Consider the following 25,603-nt stretch of genomic DNA (forward strand, 5'->3'; position numbering starts at 1 on the left):
GGTCAAAAAAGTAAAAAGTAAGTCGCGTGTAAGACACAGAAAACAGCACGCATCTGCGACGGCGACGGCAGGGCGCAAAAGAACAATCGATCGGCATCACGTGTATCCGTGGGACCGGTATGAACGATGCCTCCTGCAAAGAAAGCTCAAGGAGCGGCAACGCCTCGAAGGGCAAAGCGAGCGCGACCCACCCCTGTCACGACCGGTGTGGATGGCGATTCAGAGTTTGCGCAGCTTGCCAGGCAGCATTGGCTGAAGAGCACGAAACGGAAGACCAAGAAAAAGGTCAAGAACGAGGTTCTGAAGCGGGACATCTGGGATGTGCTAGAGAAGGATGGCTTCGCACTCAAGTCCCTGTTGACGCTTGAGAGTCTTCAAATCCTCGAGAGGTATGAGATACAAAAATTTCCGTTCCCTGCAGCCGGCTAATCGAGTTGGCATGTAGCTATCTCTGGCCGGGATACACAGAGGACTGTTCCGATCACCACATCCTCCTAATCGTTCTGGTCGTGAACGTCAAAAAGCGAGAACACTTCGACCCGTGGGGCATATTTACCAGCCGACCAGACGAGTTTTCTTCCCTGTTCCGGCGCATTCTCACCTTGAGCTTGGATAGTCAGCTGTCTCTAAGTGTCCGAAGACAAATCCTATCGTTCTTCATCTCCGCCTTCCAGAGCCTAGACAATGCCATCATACGGAAAGAGTGCGCGCCTCTGGTATCAATCGCCATATGGCACAACATATTCGACGACGCCAAGCGCGAGGCACTGTTTGACCAAACACCCCACTTGAGAAAGGCATGGAGGGCGTCTACGAAAAGATTTGACGCTGCTGATGACCAAACAAAGGCACATCTCCGCTTTGATCGGTCATGGCTGTACTCGTTGGTGCTGGACTTCTTCGGCGTGCTCTATGACGAGGCGGGCAAGCAAGGTATGAATTTTCTGACAGTCTGTGGGAAGGCTCATGCTGCTTTCAAGATGTCGCTAACTCTGCATGAAAACTACAGAGGGAGTGCTTTACTGCGAGCGGTTTGTCGAGTTCCTGTCCGACCTTCAAAGTCAACTGCCGACCCGACGCTACGTCAACGCCCTGCTCCTGGACCTACACGTTCTCCCGGCCATGTCCAACTCGCCAGTATTCAACGATGAGGACAACGGACTTCTTCGCGACCTCTGCGCGCTGTTTTCTCACTACACCTACTTCCATGTCGATGACCAGACAGGATTGCATCTCAGCGAAACAGAGGCCTACGATCGGCATTGCGCAAAGCTTGCTGAGCTGCAGCGCACATCCCTAAAGCACTTCAAGGAGAAGCTGACGGTGCTGGCTCTCTCCAACTATGGGGCCATCAGCAACAGAGACGAGCTGGAGAGCTTACTAGCGCCCCTCACCGACGACGAGGTCATTGAGCTCGCAAGCCAGCTCCATCTTCGGGTCTCGTACCCCGAGACGTGCAAATTCCAGGCTGATCGCAGGTTTCTCATCGAAGCGTTGCTCGCCAACTCTGAAAAGCGCAAGAGCCTACAGGAGGCAGCTCGTGATCTGGCAGTCATGCCAACCGAAGAAACTCTGTTCGACAAGAGCCTTGCCCGTACAATAGGCTATGACGGATCACGTCCGCTGGCACTCCCGAAGCTAAACCTACAGTTTCTCTCAGTCGGGGACTTTTTGTGGCGCTCTTTGATTCTGTACAGGTGCGAGGCATTCTATGCCATCCAACAAGACATCGAGGTCGCACTACAGAGGCTCAAGCCCGACCTGGGCAAATCGGGCGAGACGATCTTCACGGGGGCGTCCAAGATGGCGCTGCCTATTCAGAAGCCGTCGTAAGTCATGGGTTCAAGCGTCCGGTGCATGCCGTCCAGGTTGCTAACAACGCGAAACAGGATACTGCAAGTTGTACCGCCTCTGGTCGGAGATGAAAAACCATCGCTTGTAAAGGCCGAGATTGCTATTGATTTCCGAAATATTCGAGAGAATGTTCGCAGAGAGTGGGAGGCCTTGCGGCCAGACGACACAGTCTTCCTGGTCGCCGTGAACCTCGCGAAACAGACGCCAGCAGCCAGTGGTGCGCAGAGGCTTGGCATCGTGACTATCCGAACAGCGGAAGTCCTTTCTAGGCTGGAGGGCAACAACCGCTGGGAGCGTGGGACAGGTCGCGATCAGCGTGGCGGTGGCCGTGGCGGTGGTCGTGGCGGTGGTCGTGGCGGCGGTCGTGGCGGTGGAGGCAACGGTGGCGCCAACTTCCAAAGGGGCTTCGTAAGAAAGCTACAGGTGAAGCTCGATCCCGTATCGTTTGTGGAGGACACGGACGAGGAATCCAACGGCACGCCGGATGTGTACGAGGGGATCAACCTCATCGTGCGGCGAAGCGCGCGCGAGAACAACTTCAAGTCGGTGCTGGAGTCCATCCAAGACCTTGCTCTTTCGGATGTTCCCATCGCGCCCTGGCTACATGAGGTGTTCCTTGGATATGGCGATCCTGCGGGTGCAACCTACAAGCACCTGCAAAACCGCGCCAAGAAGATTGATTTCCGCGACACCTTCCTCGACTGGCAACATCTGATCCAAAGTCTCCCCGGTAAAACTGTGGAGCCGGGCGACGACATGACGAGCAGCTTTGGACCTCCATACGTTCTGGGGCTTGTGGACAAGCCGGCAGAGGAGATGGCACCTGTGAAGCCTCCGTCGAAAAAGCGCCGGAGAGATGCGGAACCTGTTCCGGTTGCAGGCGTTGAAACTTTCCGGGTATCGACGTACAAACCGCCCCACAACGGTCCCTCCCCTGTCGATGCGCCGAAGCTCAATACGGTGCGATTCACGCCGGGGCAGACCGAGGCGATCATATCCGGAACACAGCCTGGCCTGACGGTCATTGTCGGACCGCCGGGAACAGGAAAGACGGACGTGGCCACTCAGATCATCAACAACATCTACCACAACTTCCCGGAGCAGCGCACACTCCTGATCGCGCACAGCAACCAGGCACTGAATCAGCTGTTTGCAAAGATCGTTGCTCTGGACATCGACGAGCGTCATCTTCTCCGCCTGGGACACGGTGAGGAAGAGCTGGATGTCGATGGCAGCTTCAGCAAGTACGGTCGAGTGGAGATGTTCCTGGAGAATCGCAACCAGTTCCTGGCAGAAGTGACGCGTCTTGCAGCCAGCATCGGCGCTCCAGGAGCGCATGGAAACTCGGCAGAGACGGCGGGATACTTCAACTCAGTATATGTCGAGCCGGCATGGGCGAAGTTTGACGAGATAGTGTCGTCGGAGGACGCAACGACAGCAGATATTGTGCAGGCATTTCCATTCCACCAGTACTTTGCAGATGCGCCGCAGCCGCTGTTCCCACCCGAGGCCAACCGAGACGCAGTGCTGGACGTTGCCAACGGCTGCCGCCGCCATATCTTACGGATATTCTCCGAGCTGGCAGACGCGGTTCCGTTTGAGATTCTGCGACGCGATCGGGACAAGGCCAACTACCTGCTGACCAAGGAGGCGCGCATTGTGGCGATGACGTCGACACACGCGGCGATGCGGAGGGGTGAGATTGCAAAGCTGGGGTTTCACTACGACAGCGTGGTGGTGGAGGAGGCAGCACAGATTACGGAGATTGAGAGTTTCATCCCTCTGGCGATGCAGCAGTCCAAGGACGGACAGGTGGCGCTGAAGCGGGTTGTGCTCTGTGGCCACCACCTGCAGAACTCGCCGATCGTCCAGAACTTGGCCTTCCGGCACTACGCGAACCTGGAGCAGTCACTCTTTGCGCGTCTGGTGCGGCTTGGCGTGCCGACCATCAATCTGGACCAGCAGGGCCGAGCGAGGCCCTCCATCGCAAGCCTGTATCGGTGGCGATACCCTGGTTTGGTGGATCTGCCTCGGGTGCAGAACAGCCCGGAGTTCCTGACGGCGAACGCAGGTTTCCGGTACGACTACCAGTTTATCAACGTGCCCGACTACAAGGGACACGGCGAGGCAGAGCCGACGCCCCATTTCATACAGAATCTGGGCGAGGCCGAGTACGCCGTGGCCATCTACCAGTACATGCGGCTGTTGGGTTATCCGGCCGAGAAAATCAGCATCCTGACAATGTATGCCGGGCAACGGGCACTTGTGCGAGATGTGCTGGAGTTCCGGTGCCGCAAGAGCCCCATCTTTGGGTTGCCGAAGATTGTCACCACCGTGGACAAGTACCAGGGCGAGCAGAACGACTGTAGGTTTCCGGTCCACTCGAGCAACATCGTGTGACATCACGTGATACTAACCATGCAACAGACATCATCTTGTCGCTGACAAGAACGTCTCAAGTGGGCTATTTGCGCGACATCCGGCGCCTGACCGTAGCGCTATCCCGTGCGCGACTGGGACTATACGTGCTGGGGCGGCGTGAGGTGTTTGAGTCGTGCTACGAGCTGCGGGAGGTGTTCCAGATACTGCTGCAGCGACCCGACAAGCTGGCGTTGGTAACGGGCGAATTGTGGCCGCCGACGCGGCCGGTAGCCGATGAGGTGGGCAGCAGGCGGGGGCATCGCTGGGGGAAGCGAAGCTGTCATGGAGGGTGTGGAGCACCTGGGCCAGTACGTATTCGAGATGACGCAGACACGGATCCAACAACTGCAGGCAACCGAGGGCGTTACTGCTTTGGAGCCTCTTCTCCCGGCTGTTGGTGAAGAGGACGGCGAGGACAATGGTGGCACTCCCTGATGACGAGAACGACGAGAAAGACGACGAGAAGGCTGTGGATGCAGATGAAGACGACGAGGCAGAGGCTGAGGGAGAGGCTGGGGCCGAGGCAGACGGAGATGGGAGCGGTGAGGCTGTGGAAGACAACCACGAGGACAGCAATGAGGCTATCGAGGCCACTGATGACTAAGCTATGAGGACATTGATATACATTTTTTCGATATCAAACAAGACAAAAGAAAGGGCCGCTGCATTCTCGCATCAACTCCGTCTCGCTGACAGTTCTACGCTCTGAAAGGGCCTTGTGTAGTATCGCACTGGGTTGCGTCATGTTCTGTCCTACGAGCACACACAGCCGACATGTTTCACGGTGCTTGATTGGATGCATCAGGGCGTTGGCGGTCCTAGGATGAGCAAGTCTTATCCCTGCAATGGATTAAGCCCGAGAAAGAAATACGGAGTAAAGAGGATTAAATCGCTTTATTTTTCTTAATTAATTTCTATAAATGAGTTGCTAAACTCTGTAAATACGGGTTTTTTGCTACTTACTCTATAGACTACTTTCTGATTACGGAGTAGAAACATAACAATGTAAGATACTTTCGTATAACGGATAAATCTTTCGTCTTTACAGTACCGCCGCCAAAACTCTGTATGGAATACAATTATTGTTTCCGGTATACGGCGCGTAGCGCCCCTTTTCGAAGGTTTCTTACAATAACTACTCCCCTTTCCGGAGAGAAGCAGACCCGCCGAATTTGGCATATGGATCGTGAGGCTCCATTGTTGTAGTTCGGCGGAAGTGGCAGCGGTTAGGGGAGGGGCATCTGAAGGTGGGATACGGGCGGTGTAGTATGCCTCAGGCACTACATGTGGCACAAACAATCATGTGATTCGGAGAAATCTGATTAGGCTTGACATACGGCTTTTGATTGGTCAGAGCAGGTACAATTGGGCCTAACCCCAGCAAAATTATAGCCCCCCCAACGGAAGGTTGTAAGGTCATTGCAAAGCGACCTTGGTAGTGGCAGAAGCAGTAGTAGCAGCAGCAGCAGCAGCAGCAGCAGCAGCATGCAACCGTGGCGGCTCAATGACGCCGGTCTGGGAGGTGATGCGGTCGTAGTGTTCGACGCGGCGGTGGCGGGCAAAGTCAAAGGTGCGCAGGCGGGCCGGGCGGGCAGGCGTCGAGATCGATGTCGGCTACGACGACCTCGTCGCCGTCGGTGGTGGCCTCGGCGAGGATGTTGCCTTCGGGGCCGACGATGCAGCTGCCGGCGATGAGGTCGTAGCGGCCGTCGTCGAGGCCGGCGCGGGCAGCGCAGACGCTGAAGCAGGCGTTGGTGTAGCTGTGGGCCTGCATGACGAGGCGATGCTGGAAGAGGGCCTGCTCGGTGGCGCGGGCACGTTCCTCGGTGGTGGCCTCGGCCGCGGAGCCGCCGTAGAGGTGTGGTGCGAAGCCGGGCGTGTTGTAGCCGACCAGAACGACGTCGACGCCCTGCAGGCCCAGCACGCGCCACGACTCGGCCCAGCGGCGGTCGTTGCAGATCATCATGCCGAAGATGGGATCGCTGTGGTCGCTGTCGTTGTTTTCGAGCAGATGCGGCACGCGAAAGGCCTGGAAGCCCAGGTTGCCCGGCCGGAAAATACCGCTTCTCCAGCTGGTTGAGCGCGGTCGGGTCGGCCCACGGCTCGACGTCGCCCGGCAGGTGGATCTTGCGGTACTTGCTCAGCGTGGCGCCCGAACGGCCGTCGTAAAAGATGCAGGCGTTGTATCGCTCGCCCGCGTCGGTTTTCTCGGCAAAGCCTACGGCCAGGTGCACGCCGTGGGAGCGGGCACGCTCAAATAGCGGGCGCGTACTGCACCTGTGTCACCACATCGCCGTGCTCGAAGAACGAGTCCAGCTCGGCCTCGTCCGTGATCAGGTGGCGCGGGAAGAATGTGCCAAAGGCCGTCTCGGGAAACAGAACCACCTGCGCGCCCTTGGCCACGGCATCGTCCAACAGGGCCAGCATCCGGCCGAGCGTCTTCTCGCGCGCATCCGCATAGTGGGTGGAGCCCATCTGGGCGGCGGCGATGCGGAACTGGCGGGCCATGTTGTCGGTGTCGGAGCGATGAGAGGAGGGAATAGGATGACAGCAATAGAGGCCAGATGTTGGACTTTTACGACGATAAATAGGCTTCACCTCAGAAAAGTACGCTGGGAAGGAGCTGTAGACGGAAGGAGCGGCTGTCTGTCGGCCAGCTCCGCAGCCGGGAATTACAGTCGTTATCAGGACCTGACCACACTACCGAGTGTGGCAGCCCTATAGCCTATATCCACACGCAGTGGGGATTACAGACGCATTGCTTGCTTGGTTCGTCTGTCTATGGATTGCATCAACGACCGGTCATGGGGCGAGGTATAGTCATACTAGGAGCACGTGATTACAACGTGAAAAAAAGGCTGCTTTTATTTTTGTGAAAAAAATCAAGGTATTATCTAACGCATGCAAAGCAGAGGAGTATATCCAACGTCCATTGCCGGGTCGTGTAGTGTGCATCATATCGTGGTAGTTGTGTGTGTGGCTTGTCGTGCGAATCTACGCGCACGAAGCCGCGCTGCTCGAGCTCGTCTCTTCGTCGTCGTCATCATCGGTGGCAGCCGTGTGTTCTGCCTTGGCTCCGTCCATCCAGACGGCCACATTCTCGCAGCCCTTGGGCACCAGACAGCTGGGGCGGGCCGAACAGGTCTTCCAGAGCACCTCGCGAATCTCGCAGAAGACCTGGTCGACCGCGTCCATGGCCCAGAGCACGTCGAGGTGCTCGTATTCCGGCAGCAGCTTGGCGTGGACCACGCGCACATGGGGCTCGCGCACGCTGCGTCCACTGCCACTGCTAGTCACCAGGCTGCTGCCGTTGCCACTGCTGCTGCCGTATAGCGCCGCAAAGGCCGGTCCGGGCAACAAACGGCGCAGCAGGCGGCGGCCGTCGACGAGGTTGTCCTTGCCGCAGACCCAAAGCGCAAACGGCGGGACTTGCTCGTCGAACCAGGCGCGGGCACCGGGCGCATAGCGGTGGTTTCCGTGGCGCTGCTGCTGCTGCTGCTGCTGCTGCTGCTGCTGCTGTTGCTCGGCCTCGGACAGTTCGACCTGCTCCATCTCGCGCTCCTCGGCACGGCCCTCCTCCTTGGTGGCCAGGATGCACTTGTGGTGGGCAAAGCCCTCGCTGCCGAGCCACCAGTACATGCTTTCGGCGCTGACGTACACGGGTGCGAACTGGAACATGCGATCGCGCAGGCCGCGGTCCCAGCGGGCATCGGTCCAGTGGAAGAGGAAGGAGAAGACGCGGTAGCCGAGCCAGCTGTAGAGGCGCGGTGGCAAGACTGGGTGCATGTGCATCATCAGCGGGATGAAGGCGTGGATGCCAAAGACGAGCCGGAAGACGATGGGGGCAATGGCCCGCATGAACCGGAAGTGCAGCTTGCCGATCAACGGACCAGCATAGGCTGCTGGGGCCAGGGCACAGAACACGGTCAAACAGCGGCCCAGCTCCGGCCGTTGTTCCCGAGCCAGCGCCACGAGCGTCTCGGTTGTTCCCTGCGAGTGGCACACGAGGCCCAGCTGCGCAAACCGGGTCTCACGCAGCACACGCGACGTCAGGGCCGGCAGATCCAGCACGCCCATTTGCCGGATATTCCAGCACCACATGCGCGGGTCGTTCGGCTTCAGACAGACGTGGCGCGGGTGGAAGCCGCATCGGTTGTTGCCCAGCCAGACGTCGTAGCCGCTCTTGCAGAGGTAGAACGCCAGCGAGTCGTCGTCGTTAACCGCGTACGCCCCGGCGCTCTGCAGCAGCCCGTGAACCAGCAGGACTGGAAACTTGGCCTTTCGCTGGCCTGCCTCCAGCCGTTCGGCAAACATTTGCTGCTGCCGAGCCTCGCGCTCTGCCTCATCCGTTTCGTCAAAAAAGCAGCCGCGGCCCCAATGGCCCCCGAGCTGACGCCGGCCGTGCCGTCTGTTCGGCCGGGTCGTACACATGCCAGAGGTCGATCAGGAAGCCGTCCTCGGTCTGGACCACAAACGACTCCACGTCCAGGCCGACTCGTCGCGCATAGTAGCCCACGTCGCACACCAACCGGTCTGGTCCCACCCTCTGTCGGGGTGTATGTGCTGTCGCCCACCCCGGCACCAAAAGGGGTTCTCCTTGTCGGCCTTTTCGCCCGCTTGTTGCCGGCCGTTTCGCCGTGCGCGCCGCTCTGACAGCTGCTGCCGCTTCCAGCTGCTGGCCAGGTCGCGTCGCATCTGCCGTCGGTGTTTCTCCTCCGCATAGAACGGCCGACCGGCATTGGGGGTTGCGCAGGGTCATGTAGGCCACCACGAGGTGTAGCGTCTCCCTAGCCGTCGTCACCATGGCGCCGGTCACGACCAGGCCGAGGAAGGTGAGGCTGAGAAAGAAGGCCGAGAACCGGATGGCCAGGCTCTGCAGCTTGCGGACCAACGACGGCCGTCCGTACTGCGGAAGCTCCGGAAAGAGCGGATGTGTGTGCAATGGGCCCTGGCTGCGTCTGAGAGGGCTGACCATCTTTGCTATGGGGCCCTGTGCCTTGCTGGGACCTGGGGGCCTGGTCTTGCCCGGCAGGGCGACATTCCCCCTGTCGTTCATGGTACGTGCATCTACAGCCGTCGGCCGATAGGTGCCGTTGCACTTGCTGTTGCTGTTTCTGTTGCTGCTGCTGATGCTGCTGTACTTGTACTGGGACCGGCTAATGTCGGCTTCTTCAGCATCGCCGCCCAGCATTGCTGCATTTATTTGAAAGGGAAAAGAGGGCAGACAAGGGCAAGGCAAGGATGGAAGCAGGGCAATGCAAATTGATAGTGGCGAAAAAGAGATAAAAGATAAACAGGCTGGAGACAAAAAGGAGCGGCAATTCCGAATAGATGAGCGGAGAAAAGGTGTCTGGAAGCGGACGAGAGAGAGCAATAAACGATTGTCGAAAAGGCGGTAACAAAAGAGGCCCAAGTGCATCTTCAGATCGACCAATGCAGCAGGGGCGGAAATTGCAGCTCCTCGACTTGGACCGTGAGAGCCGACCAAGAGAGCGCCATTTTTGGCCCAAACGGGGAGTCGACAGGCCACCGATGGCCCAAGTATGGCGGTGTGCTTAGCCAACCTGCTCCTGCGAGCAGACAAGCTTTTTCGCACCACGCCATTGAGACCGCACGATCTGGCTTTCGATTGGGAAGGAAGCATGCAGCGCGGGATACTGGCTGCCAGCTGTCTACGCGTAATACATATCTGCAGAAGCAGGAGCCTTCGGCAGTCTCTTGCCGCAAAGCATGTGATTCCATCGGTGGAGCGGTGGAGCAATAGAGCTGTGGGGCATGTCTGGACGCGCTAGCTGCCCGACGCGCCTTGCGCACGTGACGAGTCAGGGGAACAGGCACGAGAGCCGCAGCGTAGGCGCGCCATTCGTGCCGAGGCCAAACGCACTTGCCGTCCAGAGCTAAGCCAACACCTGCCGCGTTGGCGAGCTTTGGAGAAGCTGACCGAAAAGGACACGACGAAAAGAAGGGGAAAAAGACAAAGGTCGAGACCACCAGCACGAGAGCGACAGAACGCAATCGAAGATCGAGTCTATCCCATTGGCCGCGTGCCGAGCAACGCTTCGCTACTGACGAGCAACATGAGCGCGTGGCACAACACGGCCGAATAGTCTCCAGAGCGCCTTCGACCCAACAACATCCCATCACTCCATTCATCATGGCTGCATCGGCTGCAGCGCCACCGGATGTGGTGAAGAGCCGTGGTCGTGGTCGTGGCCGCCGCCGCCGTCGCCAGGACAAGCCGGCCATCGCAGCGCGTCTGGTGCTGGATGACCACGTCCGAGGCGATGTCGGCATTCTATCCGAGGACCTCTTTGCCGATCTTTTTCCGTCACCTGCATCGACTCGAGCAGCAGCAGCAGGAGCCACAGCAGCAGTCGAAACAGCAGCAGCCAAAAAAAAAAGCAGGCAAACCGGGGTGGTGGCGGGTACTCGTCGCTCTCGCGGGCGCTGACGTCAACCGCCACCGCTGCCGCAGCAGCAGCCAATAGTTCGAGCTCGTCTCCGACGTCTCCCCAGGTATATCACGTGGCCATTGCGCCTTGGGCACCTCAAGCATCGGCCGAGACGACGGACTGGACCGTGGTGCCAGTGGCCAAGTCGTCGGCGCTGGCCCACTCGACCGTGCAGTTCTCACCGGCGTCGCTGGCGCTGCAGAGCTTTGCGGCCAGCCTGCAGCAGGTGGCTCCGTCCAAGCTGACGGCTCACAGCCGGCGAGGCATCGAGATCCTGGTGCTCGACGTGGCAGCCGTGCCGCTCGACACGGTCTTTGTCAACCTCGAGGGTGACCTGGCGAAGCGGCTGGAGGACGGCGAGGGCACCTTCTTTCGCGAGCACCCGGCCGCACCTGGCATCCACGCTGCCAGGGCCAAGAATGGCAGCGGAGCCGCGCCGTCGGCAGAGGACCGTCTGACCGCGGCCGTGCGCGTCGCTCTCAGCAGCCTGCAGGTCGTGCATGGTGGCGACCTCTTCCCACTGCCGCTGCCGCCACACCCCATCACGCACGTGCCGCCAAACCCGGGCAAGGTGACGTTCTGCGAGCCCGTGGCCCAGGGCGTGCTGTCGCCGCGCACCAAGCTTGTCCCCTCCCGTCGCCGGCTGCCGTCCAAGAACGGCCGCAATCGGGGTGACCTGGGCCCGACCACGAGCCGGAAGTTGAACGGCGTCATCACCGAGGACGACGGCGATGAGACGGCCAACGACCAGTTCTTCTCGGCCGCTGAGGAGCGGACGCGCACAGAGACAGAAACCGACGCGCCGGCCGACGACACCGAGGCGGACTCGCTCAGTGAGTCGGAACTGGACATGTCACCGGGCGAGCACGATGAGGACGAGCTCTCGGACGACTTAATGGAGGACATGATCTCGCTGCAGGCACCGACGCTGCCACCGACCATGGCCAGTGGCGTGTCCACGCTGCAGCCGGGATCGCCCACGACAATTGGCCGTAGCCGGCGGACGAATGGGATCTCCACACCGGGATCAGTATTCTCAAGCTTCACGGCGACGACGGCACGCCCGGACCGGCCCCGGGGTCGGCTCTTTAAGGCACAGGGGCTGATGGCGGCCATCCCCACCGAGCCGTTGCACCCAACGCCTGCGAGCGAGGATGACGAGGAGGCACGCGTATATGTGGACGTCAACAACCTGACGCGCATCGGCTGCTTCTCGGGCGATTTGGGGGGCGACTGGAGGAGGCGGGGGAGCCGCCGCTCAAGGGGTTCGGACGATTCGCGCTGGGCAGCTTTGGAGGGCCGCGGGCGGGCAATGACGGCGGCAACTACGACGATGAGGACGAGGACGAGCCAGACTGGCGGCCGGTGCGGGTGTTTGGGCTGCCAGAGGGCTATGCGCCGCGACCAGTGTCGCGGATCCCCAGCTCGAAGCACGAAGGTGGACGGCGGCTGTCGTTCTTCGAATCGCAGATCCAGCGGTCATCGAGCCCGATCGCATATGCGTCGCCGATTCTGCTGGCCAACATGCACAGCACGCCGTACGTGCGGCTGTCACCACTCAAGGGGGCACAGCCGCTGCGGCACGGCCGGGCGACGACAACGGCCAAGCAGGCCGCAGCAGCTCAGCCGCCTTTTTCGCAAAAAGTGGTGATTCAGCAGGTGCGGACGCCGGTGCCGATCCAAAAGTCGGTGCAGGCAGCAGTGGTGGCCGGGCTCAAGGGGCACTTTGAGAAGAAGCTACGGGTGGTCAAGACGGGAGACTACATTGCCATCCCGATCGACGCACAGCTGGGCCGCACGATGAATGACATGCTCGCGTCGACGGAGGCGGCCGCGGTCGGTGACATTCTCTCCCTGACGGGTGCAGGAGCCGGCGGCAAGTCGCGTCTCAAGGCCGACGAGGTGGCGTGGTTCAAAGTTAGTCACGTGCAGCCACAGTCGGGACAGACGACGACGACGACAGCGGACGAGGGAAACATCTGGGGCTCGACGGTGGCGTGCGTAGATATTGCGACAGCTCACCTGGAACAGTCGGGTACGACGGCAAGCCGGGTGCCAGGAACAAGAGACAACAACTGGCCGTACTACCTGGGGCTACGGGCATCTATGGGCGGAGCGAATGGGGCAGCAGCGGTAGTGGAGCCGATACGCGGACGTGTGTCGCCGTTGCGACGGCAACTGGGGGAGTTGATGGCGGCGGCGACGAGCCGACGGGCACAGCGACTTCAGATGCCGGCGGTGGCTATCCTGCTGGTGTCGACGCAGCGGCAGATCGGCAAGGCGACGGCGGTGCGGGAGGCATGTGCAGACATGGGCTTGCACGCATACACGGTGGACGGTTACGACATGCTGCACGAGGCGGGAGCAGGGGCCGGCGGCAGCGACGCGAAGACGGAAGGCGTGCTGAAGGCGCGGGCAGGCCTGGCGATGAGCTGCGGACCGGACTGCTGCGCACTGGTGATCCGACACATGGAAGCGCTGACGGCGGATCGGATGGTGTCGTCCATGCGGGAGGTTCTGGAGTCGGCACGAGTAGTGGTGGCGACGACGACAGAACCGGACAAGATCCCAGATGGAGTCCGCAGCCTGTTTACGCACGAAATGGAGATGCGGGCACCGGACGAGACGGAGCGCGAGGCGATCCTGCGGGGCATCGTGCAGGAGCGGGCGATCATGCTGGACCCAGAAGTGGACCTCAGCAGCGTGGCGCTGAAGACGGCAGCGTTGGTGGCCGGCGACCTGGTGGATGTGGTGGAGCGAGCGCTGGTCTGTCGTCGAGCACGTCTGGAGGGGGTCGTGGGGACGGCCGAGGGGATGGCCGAAGGGGAGACGACGTCTGCTACAGCCCTCTCTTTCGGGACGTCCTCGTGGCAGGCGGTGCGGCTGTGCGAGGCCTCACAAAGGCGGATTGGGAGGCAGCAGTGGAGGCAGCACGCAAAGAACTTTGCGGATGCGATCGGAGCGCCCAAGACTCCCCAACGTGGCGTGGGACGACGTCGGTGGGCTGGACAATGTCAAGGACGTGGTGACGGAGACGATCCAGCTGCCGCTGGAGCGGCCAGAGCTGTTTGCACGCGGGATGAAGAAGCGGTCGGGCATCCTGTTCTACGGACCACCGGGCACAGGCAAGACGCTGCTGGCCAAGGCGATCGCGACCGAGTACAGCCTCAACTTTTTCAGCGTTCAAGGGTCCGGAGCTTGCTGAACATGTACATTGGCGAGTCGGAGGCGAATGTGCGGCGGGTGTTTCAGCGGGCACGCGACGCGCGGCCGTGTGTGGTCTTCTTTGACGAGCTCGACTCGGTGGCACCCAAGCGCGGCAACCAGGGCGACAGTGGTGGCGTGATGGACCGGATCGTGTCGCAGCTGCTGGCGGAGCTGGACGGGATGGTCGGGGAGGAGGGAGCGGTGGTGGTGACGGCGACAACGGCGACAAGGATGGCAACGACGACGACGAGGCGCCCGGAAGCGGTGTCTTTGTGATTGGCGCCACGAACCGCCCGGATCTGTTGGACCAGGCTTTGTTGCGGCCGGGACGCTTCGACACGATGCTGTATCTGGGGGTGTCGGACACGCACGAGAAGCAGCTGCGGATTCTGGAGGCGCTGACGAGAAAGTGAGTGGGATTGTGTGGAGCGGAAGGGGGGAGTGGTTGTGTGTTGTGTGTTGTGTGTTGTGTGATGGTTGTATGATGTGGTGGTGTGAAAGTGTTGTTTTGTGTTTTTGTGTGGTGATTATTATGTGATCAGTCTGGAGTCTTCAACTGCTAACCATCAAACAGATTCACCCTCGACCCAACGGTCTCGCTTCGTGCCGTGGCCCAGACGCTGCCCTTTACCTACACGGGCGCCGACTTTTATGCGCTCTGCAGCGATGCGATGCTCAAGGCGGTCACGCGCTCGGCCACGCAGGTCGACGCCAAGATTGCGGCGCTGAGCCAAAAGCGCGCGATGCCCATGTCGACGGCATACTACTTTGACCACTACGCCACGGCCGAGGACGTGGCCGTGGTGGTGACGGAACAGGACTTTGCCGAGGCCAACCAGGAGCTGGTGCCGAGCATCAGCGCCGGCGAGCTGGCTCATTACGAGCGTGTCCGAGCCACCTTTGAGGGAACACGGAAGAAGGAGCCTGGCGACGCGGCAGTGCCTCTGCAGCCAGCACCACAGACATCGCAGACACCACAGGGGCGCAGGCCACGATCCGCCCGGGGCAAGGGCAAGGGCAAGGCGGTAGCGATGGAGGGAGACGAGGAGGACGAGGCGGATGATGGCACAGAGGGAATGACTGATGGAGCCGGCAGTGGAATCGACAATGGCTGGACGAATGGCCGGACAGCCAAGGGCAAGGGCAAAGCCGTGGCCTCGTTCCAGGAACAGCACGCGAGCGACGACGAGGAGTTGTATGGATGAGGGAAGAGAGGGGGAAGAGGAAAGAGGAGAGGGATGAGGGATGAGGGAAGAGAAAGGAGGAAAGGAGAAGACAGAGAAGAAAGAGGCAGAACAAACGTCAACTGGCAAAACCTAGTCAATTAGGTATCGAACTCTGGCTATGACAACGCTGAATTCAAAACTACACATCTCACATTACTCTCTCACATTACTCGCACATTATTACTTCTTGGTCGGCTTTGCCTTGGCCGCCGCCTTGGCCTTGGCTGCCGCCACCTTGGCCTTGGCCTTCTCCCGTTCCCGTTCCTTTTCCTTGAGCTTCTCCTTGGCCTCCTTGGCTCTAGCTGCAGAAGCAGCTGTGGCCGGAGTGGCTGTTCCGGAGCGGGCCTTCGGCTTCTTCTTCACCGTTTCCTTCTCCTTGTCCTTCTCCTTGACCTTGTCCCTGGTACTCTCTCTTGTACTCTCCTTGGAAGGCAGCTTTTTCTTCTCCACCACCTTCATGTCCTCCTTTTTGCTCTCCTTCCTCTCCGCCTTCTCCTTCTCCTGCACCTGCGAAATTTTTGCCTTTTTTTTTTCCACCTCGTTTTCCGCGCCCTCCTTCTCGCTCTCTTCCACACCCTCCTCCTCTGCGCCCTTCTTGGCCGTTGTCGCCGTCGGCTTCTCTTCTGTCGGGCCTGCCTTGTCTGCTGCCGTCGTCGCCTCTTCCTCGTCGCCCTCCTCTTCGCCCTCGTCTTCCTCGCTTTCCTCCTCAGATTCAGCGTCCTTGGGCTTTTGTGTCTTCACGGCCGTCTCTGTGGCAGGCGCAGACTTCTTGTCGTCATCATCCTCGCTTTCTCCACTCTCCTCTTCCTCTTCTTCCTCTTCCTCGTTCGCTTTCGCCGCAGCTTCTTTTCCAGTCTTCTTGTCCGCCTCGCTCTCCTCTTCACTCTCCTCCTCGCTTTCCTCTTTCTTGTCTTCCTCCTCTGCTGCTACCTTTGTCTCTTCCACCTTGGTCGTGGCCTCGTCGGTGATGCTGCGGATGGGAAAGCTGGTTGTCGTCGTGGACGCGGATGCCTCTGCTTCTGCTGAGGCCTCGGCTGTTGCTGCCGTCTTTGCCACTGCCGCCCTCGCGGCAGCTGTCCGGGCTGCAGCTGTCTTCGCGGCCGTTGCCTTTGCAGCCGCGGCAGCCGCTGCCGCCACCTTTGCCTTTGCTGCTGCCGTGGCGGCGTCGGTCGTGACGGCTTCGTCTGTAGCCGCGCCTGCGACGCCAGGTGGCGCTGCTGGGGCTGATGAGGGTGCTGCGGCCGGCTTAACGACCGGCTTCCTGCCCGGCTTCGCGGCCGGCGTCGCCGGTTTTTGGCTGATGGGCGGCTGCGTGAACTCATCCCAGAACAGCGTCACGTGCTCCTTGAGCTCGCCATACTCGTTCCAGTCCTCAACCTCGGTAATGTCCTGTGGCCATCAGGTATCGGTCAGCAACAGACAGATGCAGAGAACGCTGTAAGAATCCCAAAACCCAACGCCCAAAGTCCAGAACCCACCCCTACAACAAGGCCCGATTGCACGAGGCCTGGCAGCTTTCGCGCGCGACCACCCGCATCCTTGCCGGCACGACGGCCCCATAGCATGCGGGCCTTCTGGTCGGTAGCAAGGTCGATGGCCTTGAAGGGCACCCGGTTAGCCCGTAGGATCGTCTCGAGTCGCGACGTGGCCGTGACAATGTGTGAGGACCCGGCCGTGAGAGACGTGTAGATGTACAGGGCCGGGTCGAGCGAATAAGTCGTGGGCGCCGCCATGGTCGTATCTATCGATGGCCAGCTGTATCTGGTTCTGGCGTTTCGGTGTGGTGGTGTTGTGTTGCTTTGGCGGTGGCAGCATTGGGTTCCGCCTCTCTGGCCTCTTTGTTTGTTGTTATCCGTTGTCGGGTGGAATGGAGGGGAAGCAGTCGAAGCCCAAGGAACTGTCCAAAAAAGAGGGTCTCATTAGGGGGCTTACGGACCTATCAGGACCCACTAGCGTTTATTAGACTCCGTGCATCGTTTCAGGTCCAACGCGCTGACCTGTCGATCAGCGTCTAAACTGGTTAAGAACAGTATATAGCTCTCTTATGGCATGGCCACGTGATGCTATATGCAGGCAAAGCTCCGAGAGTGGCTCCAGGACGAGCTATGTCAGCTCATCTACCTTCCGTATTACTGCATTCGGCCTAGTTGTCTATCGTGATCAATCCAGAAGCCTGCGCAGTCTCGAGAGCGCGGCCGCGCAGCTACTGACGTGCTGCTGCAGATCGTTCCAGATATACAATTGGTAGGAATCGTCTGGATCTATCAGATCTTGGAGCATAAAGGAATCGTGCGCCAACGCGACCAGGTCGTAGCTGCAGCCCGGACAGGCAGCACCACGCTCGAGCGTCTTCGCGACCGGATCGTAGAACGGCAGGGCCGTCGACGTGTCAGGCTGGCAGAGGTAGGCTGAGGGGTATTCGCGAAAGTCAAAAGGCGACATGGCCGGCGTCTCGGCGATGTCGGCAATGGTCTGCGGACTGGTCGCGTAGATCTGGCAGCCAAAGCCCTTGATGGCATGCGACCAGCCGATGCGCATCTCGCTGTCTTCGTGCGGCGGTGGCATGCAGCGGCCGAGACAGGCGCCGGTCTCGGGCGCGAACAGAATCTCGCACATCAGCCTGTATCCGCCCCGGTGGCGGATGCAGCCGTAGCAGCAGCGCTGGACCGTCAGCACGAGCAGAAAGCCGCCGAACTGGCCGCAAAAGACGCAGTCGCGCGTCCGCATCGCTGACCACATGTCTATCGGCCGGATGCGTCCTCTGAGTCCGACGCGCAGGACCAGCGACAGGGTCTCCGACGCGTGCTGACCAACCAGCTGGAACTCGGGAATGGCTGCTAGCAGCTGACGCGTGCGGCGGCTGACCTGGCTGACCGCTATGGCTGACTGCACGTCCAGCAGCCGGCACAGGCCAAGAAACAGCTCCGGCGGCAGCAGCTCGAGCCCGGCCCAGATCAGCGTCGACTGGGCGACACAAGGGGCCAGCGGCCTGTTCAGCTCTTGAAACACTGCCGCGGACCGGCTTCCGTGCATCAGGTCTTCTTCCAGAAACCTCCGGTCTGCTTCGACTGTACGGCGTAGTGCCTCTTCCATCTTTCGTATACTGGTAGTAGAGGCGATGTGATATCAAACATGTGTCTTCCAGGTAAAAAGGTTGTATAAAAGGGGCAAAAAGGCAAGAAAGAGAACATTTGGCATTCAGACGACCGAACGAAATTCAAAATGATCGTTGAAATCTTTTTGTGGCTGTTAACACCTCGCCACTTGGCTATTAGTGATGGTTTCAGGTCTCATCGGCACATCAGAGGCTGATTAATGATATCCAACAGTGCGATTTCCATCGTGGGAATGCCCACCGTCCCTCGGAAGGTTGATGGGAGAAAAAGTAGTCTTTGCTTTGAGACAACATTCATATATAGGATAAGTCGGAAGTATTCTAAGCTGAGGATGAAAGAATGGATAGTCGTGCTTGAAAGTCCTGAATCTAGTCTTTTCAACGGAAATGCAAGCGATAGAAGAACCGGAAAGAGGGTATAACTTCAGCCAGCCTTCTGGCCTCGCTTCCTTCACGTTGCATATTTTGGAAAGGAGCATCACTCTTACTATCGTACTGTCCCTCTCCACGCCTCACCCTCAGCAGCACCCTTTCCTAAACGTGCAGGTATTATGACAGAAGCTGCAGCCAACATCCATGCGGCCGCCGCGCAGGTAGACGTCATTATTTTCGATCTTGGCTGTAGGTCGCGGCTCGGCCGTCTGGTCGACCGTTAGTACATCTAGAACCTCACACGAAGACTATTCTCGAACGGCTACCCGTACCGGCTGCTTGGAGATAGGCACTTGCAGTGCGACCACTTCGGCCTTCTGGACCTCCATCGAGCGTGCACGGGTTGGTTCTGTATCGATTGGCGTCATGGTGGACTTTTCAATTGACCGTGATTTGCGCGAACGGAGATGAGAGAGCGGTGGAGTTGAGTTTCAATCTAAAAAAAGGGGGGCACGTTTATATATTTACGAGTTGGAGGACTCCTACATTAGGTTGTACTAATGGCTTGGCATTTTTCAGCTTGCGGAGCGAATAGGTGGCCCGATGGCCGTAGTTCATCTGCCAAGGCCGGCCATTGCAGACAAAGTAAAGTGAGGACGTCGGAAGGCTTTGCCTCTTTACACTTTTTCTCCGCGATGGAGCCGGCCAATATCCCAAGAAAGCATTCGTGGCAATCGAGTTGATTAATTCGCCAAACAAGCCCTCTAATTAGTGCAGTACTATAATCATTTCTAAGACTGGGCTAGCGAACTTGTTCCTCCTGCTAAGAGCATCGTATATCTCGCTTCCTAGTCTCCTGTTGTTAACCTAGAATCAAGCGTCCTGTTGGCATATCATTGACCGGTCGACGGCTGCAGTCTTCTTCGAGCGAGGCTGAGAAAATTAGGTGTCCGAAAACCCCGGTCCTGTCTCACAGCGGCTTCTTAGTGGACTAATCGCTGCTACTATTTGTACGTCTGCGTACAATACCTTTGAGAGGCGTCTTTGGTAATAAACACAAGAAAACAGAAAACATAGTTCTTGTGGTTGGACCAAAGCATGAAGATTGGACCAAATCATACAAGACCCTGCATTTCTTCCGTCTGCGATCCGACATAAGTATTTTGATGTGTAAAATATACCTATAGACGAAAAGGCGCAAGACAGCACGACGCAATGCAAGTACTATTGATATGCGATTGCCACCCTGAGCTCGGCATTTCCGTGTTATATTGCGTGTGCGTATGTGGTCAAATCGTGGCCCATGCTAGAGACCAGTAGCTTCACGTCAGGACGATCGCTTCATTTGCCCCCTCTGTGTCAAGAACCACTACAAGGGAGGTGTAAGTATGCATTATCATCATTTGTATAGACAGGCTATGTGCCAAGCCCCAACAACGTTTCAATAATGAAGCTGCTGAATACTCACACAATCTAGTGACCGCAATTGTGGCAGTGGATTTCTTTGTCGTGTTCTCCACACAATACCGGCGAAGATTCCCCCGAGCAGCTCAGCTCGCACGTCCATTTTAGTAACGTAGTCGAGCTCTGGCTCTAGAGCTGTGGTATGTCGCTTCTCATGGTGATAACAGCGCGGATTGGCTCCTCCGAGAACCCATTGAACAAGTCAAGTGTACCAACCGCTAGGCGACCAGTACTGGGTTCCTAAGTTTGTTGTCAGCAAACCCGGTGGTTGAGGCAGATAGTGGCGATAGATCGGCTGTTGTGAGATTATCTGGATTGATGGCAGCGGCGGACAAAAGATGGCTGCGATGGAGTTTAAATCCTCTTTTTTATAGGCAGACACTTAATACTGTCAGTGCACAGAAGTTTGCATGTGTAACCAACAACAAAAGAACACGCACAAAATGCTACTTCCCCTCATTTTATTAATTTAGACTTCTAGTCGTTTGATTTTTTAGTTTTCCTATGTAACCATCCCTTTTACACATTTCTCACGCAATTTCATGCCTTTGTATTGCCCTTTAGCTGGCTCGTATCTTACTGCATATTCTTTTTCTCTATGTTCGCCATTTGGATGGGGAAACAAGTGGCAGCAATCACTATTGTACGACGTATATCTGCGCAACGATGAATGAAGTAACTGGACAGGCTGCTGCTCACGGCATGGTACAAGTAATCGCAAAGCCATTCTCAGACAATCTGTGCTGGTGGCGAAGCATTTCCTCTCTCGATGAGTTTTGTACACAGGCGACACTCCCAATATCTTTCATTAGGCATGTTTATTTTTTGTGGAACGAAGAAGTCGACGTCAGCCAAAATCTCCTCGACTTGGCCAAAACACTCACCAAAAGCTGGGTACCGAGCATTCATAGTGAGATGGGTGGACTAAGCCAAGACCAACAAATTCATATCTTGGTTGAGCTCTTGCGATTGCACTATTCAGACCAGCCAGCTTCGCTTCCTAGCATGCAACAAAAGCAGAGCCTTCATGCAGCACTAAAAATGTTGATCCCCAACCGACCAGACGTTATACCGGGATCGTTTGTATTCGCACGAGCTCAGAGTGCTTTTGCCATCCAAGAAAGAAAGGCCGAACATTCGGTAGGCCTTGCCCAGCGCTAGCTTTTTTGCGGATATTTTAGAACGGTACAACACCTACCAAAAGGCCCCGATGAAGTATAATGCCCCCTATACTGCCATTGTCGGCCCATCGGGGATCGGGAAAAGTTTTTCCATCAAACAGATCGCCAAAACGCACGGGGCGTACACATTGTACGTAAACGTACGGACGGACAATGGGCATGGATATCCAGCAAAGTCTACCATCGAGGTCCCGCTGCAAGGTCGGCGGGAGGACTTGGAGCAAGAGTGGGATCATTTCTTGCGTTTTTATCTGGAAATGGTCCAGCTCGCTCGTGAGAATGGAATCACTGCCGGCGGCCTCTTCACTCTGACAATGGAACAAAAGTACTCTGGGTTCGGCAGCGAGACGACCGCTCTTTTGGAGGGCAGAGTGGGTGGAGGTGTTAATGCTAGCAACAGCTTGAGGGCTATACTGATGCGCTACCATCAGCTGCTGGAAAAGAACGGAGACAATGACCACCCGGTCGGTTCTCCAAGCATTGACATGCCCGTCATACTGTGCTTTGACGAAGCCCGAACTCTTCTCCAGTCCACTAAAGATGTGGAAGCCAGCTCTTTCATGGCTCTCCGCTCAGCGGCAAAAAGGCTTTCATTTCAGCCACCGGCAAGTTTGGCCAAGTTCTTCATTGTGATGATAGACACGACTTCTAGGATTACAAATTTCGTCTCGCCGAGAATAAGGGATCACAGCCAAAAGATGCTCAATGTCATCCTGCTTGAGCCGATCTGGAGGATCGATACCTGGTCCGTCTTTGCACAGGCACGGATGCCAGAGCCCGACGGCAGTGAGACCGCCGTGTCGGAGCTCTTCCGCATAGGACGGCCGTTATGGGGCGCGTTTCTCGAGGCCGGGTATACGCTCGGGGACATCATCTGGATCGCAATGGAGAAGCTTGGTTTCGACAAGACGACAGGAAAGCTGAGTGTTTCGGAGGACTCCGATGCCCGAGACTTGGCCCTACTCTCGACAAGGGTGAACTTCTACGTTGGACAGGCTTCGCTTGCTGAGCGTCTTGTATCTGGATTCTTGCGGTATGTAGTGACTATTGCAGAGGACCGAGACGGCCTAGTCAGCACGCAGCCTAGAGAGCCGCTGCCGGCGTACGCGGCGTCCAGGATCCTGCAGAACCTGCGAGCTCTACACATGGCGATACGCACATGGTATGCAAGCATTGCCGGCGGCAGCGTGAACCCCGGGGACGTGGGGGAGCAAGTTTCGATTCTGATGCTTCTCTTCGCCATGGACGACAGCTTGCGACCGGCTGAGAACCTTCCAGGTCCCATTCCGCTGTCGCTCTTCTGGAAGACGCTTTTCGGCAACGACAGCTGGGGCGGACTCGACAAGGCACTCCGGCGAGGTGCTCTGAAGGGTGGCAGGGTATTTTTCAATAATTTTGTCCGGCTTTCGGCCAGACCCAGTGAGACATTCATCAGAGAGGCCTATTGTCGCGGGCAAGCCCTCATTCTGCCAGAGAATTGCCCGGGAATTGACCTGCTCATACCCATTCAGGTGGGTGGCGGTGACGATGGCGGAGAGAAGAAGATGGGGCGCTACTGGTTCAGGTGAAGAATAGGGCCAGCGACAAGCTGACGGGATCGACGCGGGAATACTTCAAGAACTGCTTCAAGGATGGGCTGGCTGCACTCCCTCTGGAGGCACCGCTTCCCGGAGGATACATCGGGCTGGCAATGTGTCTCCGCTGCGAGCAAGGCAGAGGAGATTATCACCTGTCGGACCCAGCAGCCTTCAAGAGGCGTGCTGTCGGCTTTCCTGTCGCGATAGCTCTCGGCATCGACGTCTATGCCCTCCACGGACAAGGCTCTCTGGAGGAGAATGGGATTAGAGAAACTTTTTGCCGACTACTGCAGAGGTGGCCGGACCTGTACCCAGAGTCCGAGCTGAAGGTCCCCTATGTCGATCGGCTGATATATCCGTTCAACCACTTCGAATAGTCCTACAGTGGGCTTCTTGTATTCGGCGACATCACTGTCACCGAGGGCCTCACCAACAACAAGGTAGGGGCAAGGGCAAGGTGAAGGGGACGATGGGAGACATCAGATTCATATGATGAACGAAGCGGGCGAGATTTCCTGGCACAATGGGTCCTTGCTACACAGCGTCCTGACCAGAAATACTGAGGCTGATCGGATCATCCACATGGCAGTGCCCAAAAAGGAGCATGTATCCACACCAGCCTGTCTGACTTGGCGGCGCAATGAAGGGGTAAAGGCTCTTTGGAGGGGGGTAAGCATATTGAAGGTGACATAGCTACCTGTACTTGACTTTTGTGCTACGCCTCCAAAGACAATCAGAAATGAGTCTGACGAATTCCCGTGCGGGATCGTATAATAAAACCCATCTCGGTTTCATTACGCTGCGTATTTTACTACTTATCTCCTGTTCCGTTATATAATCTACAGCAAGACCGTATCGACGACCTTCTTCTTGAATACCTTGAACTGAAACTTGATACCAGAAGGATTATAATTTAGAGAGCAGGGCCTACAGGCCCTACTTCGACTTTGGCACATCCTAACACTAACGTGCCGAAGGTGCTGGTCAAGGAAGGCAATGTCCCTGGATGCAGGCCAAACAATTCAAGCTATGAAGTTTGACTATGGGCTTAACCGCAGCTGTCAAGACGTTCCTTAGTACGACGTAGTAAAGTAGGCCATACCATCGAGACTGGTGCCAGGGTGATCCTTGTAATGGTACCCGTGTAAAGTGGGACAAATCTGCCGGATAAGAGAAGCAGCTTTTACATACGGAGTAGCTTGTGTACTACTGTATTAGGCTTGGCTAGGTTGGGCAAATGTAGTTCGTAGTAAGTACGATCTCTGCTGACTAATCAACGAGGCATTCACGCGAAGAAGACAAGAATCAGGACGATTGCTACTCCGAAGATATGCCAAGAATACTGTTTATGAACTTTTCCTGAATACGACAGAGACACAATAAAAAGTCCGACACAGGCACGTGCAAAGCAAACGTGGCCCTTCCTCATTATCCACCCCGGGCATCCTCAGGTGCTGACGTAAGCGCAATGATACTAAACGCGACATCACCTTCAGCAGCGGCGAGAAAGCGGCCGACGCCGAGTGCGAGGGCCTCCTTGGTGAGCATGTCGTTTCTGGTGCCGTCACCGTTTCCTGTGGCGTCTTCCGGCAGCGGGCCCCGGTCGATGGGCCCGTCGGACGAGCCTTCGAGCTCCCAGAGGTGATCGTCGCGGCCGCGCACAAACGCGACAAAGTGCAGCTCGCAGGGATCGGTAGCGAGGGGCGCAGCCGAGTCGCCGCGCACGGCGGCACGCATGTGCGTTTCCTCGAGCTCGGCGCTGTCGTAGAGAAGAGCGGCGCGGGCGGCCGGAGCCAGGGGTGCGGCCTGGCGCAGCAGCCGGTCGAGGAGCGAGCCGGACTGCAGCCGGTCGCAAGCTGTGGGGCTGTTGGCAGCGGCGTGAATGAGCGCCATGAGGCCGCAGGCATGGCCAATGGTCTGGCGGAACCAGAGGACGGGCTCGTCGCTGCTGCTGCTGCCCGTCTTGCCGTATGTCAGCGCGGCCTCGGAGACGGATGGCGGGCGTCCATCAGCCGCGCGAACGACGTGGAACGGTCCCGGCGGACTGATCAGCACGAGTGCTAGCACTGGCCGCGGCACCAACGCCAGCAGAGCGGCATCGTCAACGCTGTAGACGTCGTGGAAGCGCAGGCTCTTCGTTGTAGGGCCACCGAGATCGTGCAGCAGCGCCGTGAACACGTCCGGGTTGTTCTCCAGCGGGACAACCGTCTTCTGGCCCGATGAGTCAACGCAGACCCCGGTGACAGGCATGGCACGCGTCATGTGGGCTGCTCGTTGCAGTGGCACTGGGCAGATGGCATGACGTGCAGAGCGGAGATGTCTGGCATATGTTTTGATCACGTGACGTTGGATGTGCGCTGTTGGTGGCGTGTCACCTGCCGCACTACGTAACGCGATGGAGTAAACGAAAAAAGAAGGAAAGAAGAGGAAAATCAATTTGAGGGGTGGCGCAAGAGAGCGTGGAGCTACTGCAGGACATTCGTAAAACCTTTACATACAGAACTGACAGGATGTTGATTGCAACACACGCAATCATGGCGCTAGAGGAAAGACTGAAATTGTACGGAGTGCTCCGTAACTAGTCACAAAATCCGTTTGACTACGACGGATATCATGTGGAATCAACTCTGCCGCTGGGCAGTGGGACTGGCAATCGACGGAACTCGTCCCAACCTTATGCATCGGATTACTATTACGCCCTCCTTGATTGCAAAGAAAAAGTTCAATGAATAAA

General features: G+C 57.7%; 9 protein-coding genes across 9 annotated transcripts; 3 read left to right on the plus strand and 6 right to left on the minus strand.

Moving 5' to 3' along the window:
* Positions 1-126: 126 nt before the first annotated feature.
* CMQ_2852 (dead helicases superfamily protein) lies at positions 127-4,879 on the plus strand (the record flags this gene model as incomplete). Its single annotated transcript, XM_014316930.1, has 6 exons — positions 127-389; positions 446-933; positions 1,010-1,829; positions 1,890-4,219; positions 4,282-4,465; positions 4,627-4,879. 6 exons carry the CDS (start codon positions 127-129, stop codon positions 4,877-4,879), a joined length of 4,338 nt encoding a protein of 1,445 aa, XP_014172405.1.
* Positions 4,880-5,839: 960 nt separating this feature from the next.
* CMQ_3007 (n-carbamyl-d-amino acid amidohydrolase) lies at positions 5,840-6,783 on the minus strand (the record flags this gene model as incomplete). The annotated part of the gene is made up of 3 exons (XM_014317085.1): positions 5,840-6,266; positions 6,337-6,464; positions 6,553-6,783. The coding sequence occupies 3 exons, from the start codon at positions 6,781-6,783 to the stop codon at positions 5,840-5,842; spliced, it is 786 nt and encodes a 261-aa protein (XP_014172560.1).
* A 486-nt stretch (positions 6,784-7,269) lies between these two features.
* CMQ_2925 (ab-hydrolase associated) lies at positions 7,270-9,466 on the minus strand (the record flags this gene model as incomplete). The annotated part of the gene is made up of 2 exons (XM_014317003.1): positions 7,270-8,683; positions 8,751-9,466. The coding sequence occupies 2 exons, from the start codon at positions 9,464-9,466 to the stop codon at positions 7,270-7,272; spliced, it is 2,130 nt and encodes a 709-aa protein (XP_014172478.1).
* A 963-nt stretch (positions 9,467-10,429) lies between these two features.
* Positions 10,430-15,262, plus strand: CMQ_2730 (peroxisomal biogenesis factor 6; the record flags this gene model as incomplete). The annotated part of the gene is made up of 8 exons (XM_014316808.1): positions 10,430-10,549; positions 10,681-11,910; positions 11,967-13,612; positions 13,698-13,908; positions 13,950-14,117; positions 14,246-14,343; positions 14,509-15,129; positions 15,229-15,262. 8 exons carry the CDS (start codon positions 10,430-10,432, stop codon positions 15,260-15,262), a joined length of 4,128 nt encoding a protein of 1,375 aa, XP_014172283.1.
* A 78-nt stretch (positions 15,263-15,340) lies between these two features.
* Positions 15,341-16,893, minus strand: CMQ_2804 (uncharacterized protein; the record flags this gene model as incomplete). The annotated part of the gene is made up of 3 exons (XM_014316882.1): positions 15,341-15,505; positions 16,337-16,549; positions 16,639-16,893. The coding sequence occupies 3 exons, from the start codon at positions 16,891-16,893 to the stop codon at positions 15,341-15,343; spliced, it is 633 nt and encodes a 210-aa protein (XP_014172357.1).
* A 427-nt stretch (positions 16,894-17,320) lies between these two features.
* CMQ_2731 (uncharacterized protein) lies at positions 17,321-18,253 on the minus strand (the record flags this gene model as incomplete). Its single annotated transcript, XM_014316809.1, has 1 exon — positions 17,321-18,253. One exon carries the CDS (start codon positions 18,251-18,253, stop codon positions 17,321-17,323), a length of 933 nt encoding a protein of 310 aa, XP_014172284.1.
* Positions 18,254-18,793: 540 nt separating this feature from the next.
* Positions 18,794-19,075, minus strand: CMQ_2587 (uncharacterized protein; the record flags this gene model as incomplete). The annotated part of the gene is made up of 2 exons (XM_014316665.1): positions 18,794-18,916; positions 18,980-19,075. The coding sequence occupies 2 exons, from the start codon at positions 19,073-19,075 to the stop codon at positions 18,794-18,796; spliced, it is 219 nt and encodes a 72-aa protein (XP_014172140.1).
* A 2,246-nt stretch (positions 19,076-21,321) lies between these two features.
* Positions 21,322-23,246, plus strand: CMQ_2989 (uncharacterized protein; the record flags this gene model as incomplete). The annotated part of the gene is made up of 4 exons (XM_014317067.1): positions 21,322-21,663; positions 21,724-22,671; positions 22,730-22,803; positions 22,868-23,246. The coding sequence occupies 4 exons, from the start codon at positions 21,322-21,324 to the stop codon at positions 23,244-23,246; spliced, it is 1,743 nt and encodes a 580-aa protein (XP_014172542.1).
* Positions 23,247-24,297: 1,051 nt separating this feature from the next.
* CMQ_2675 (ubiquitin c-terminal hydrolase l3) lies at positions 24,298-25,131 on the minus strand (the record flags this gene model as incomplete). The annotated part of the gene is made up of 1 exon (XM_014316753.1): positions 24,298-25,131. One exon carries the CDS (start codon positions 25,129-25,131, stop codon positions 24,298-24,300), a length of 834 nt encoding a protein of 277 aa, XP_014172228.1.
* Positions 25,132-25,603: the final 472 nt, after the last annotated feature.

This window comes from Grosmannia clavigera (assembly GCF_000143105.1).
Source record: "Grosmannia clavigera kw1407 unplaced genomic scaffold GCSC_144, whole genome shotgun sequence".
Classification (NCBI taxonomy): Eukaryota; Fungi; Ascomycota; class Sordariomycetes; order Ophiostomatales; family Ophiostomataceae; genus Leptographium; species Leptographium clavigerum.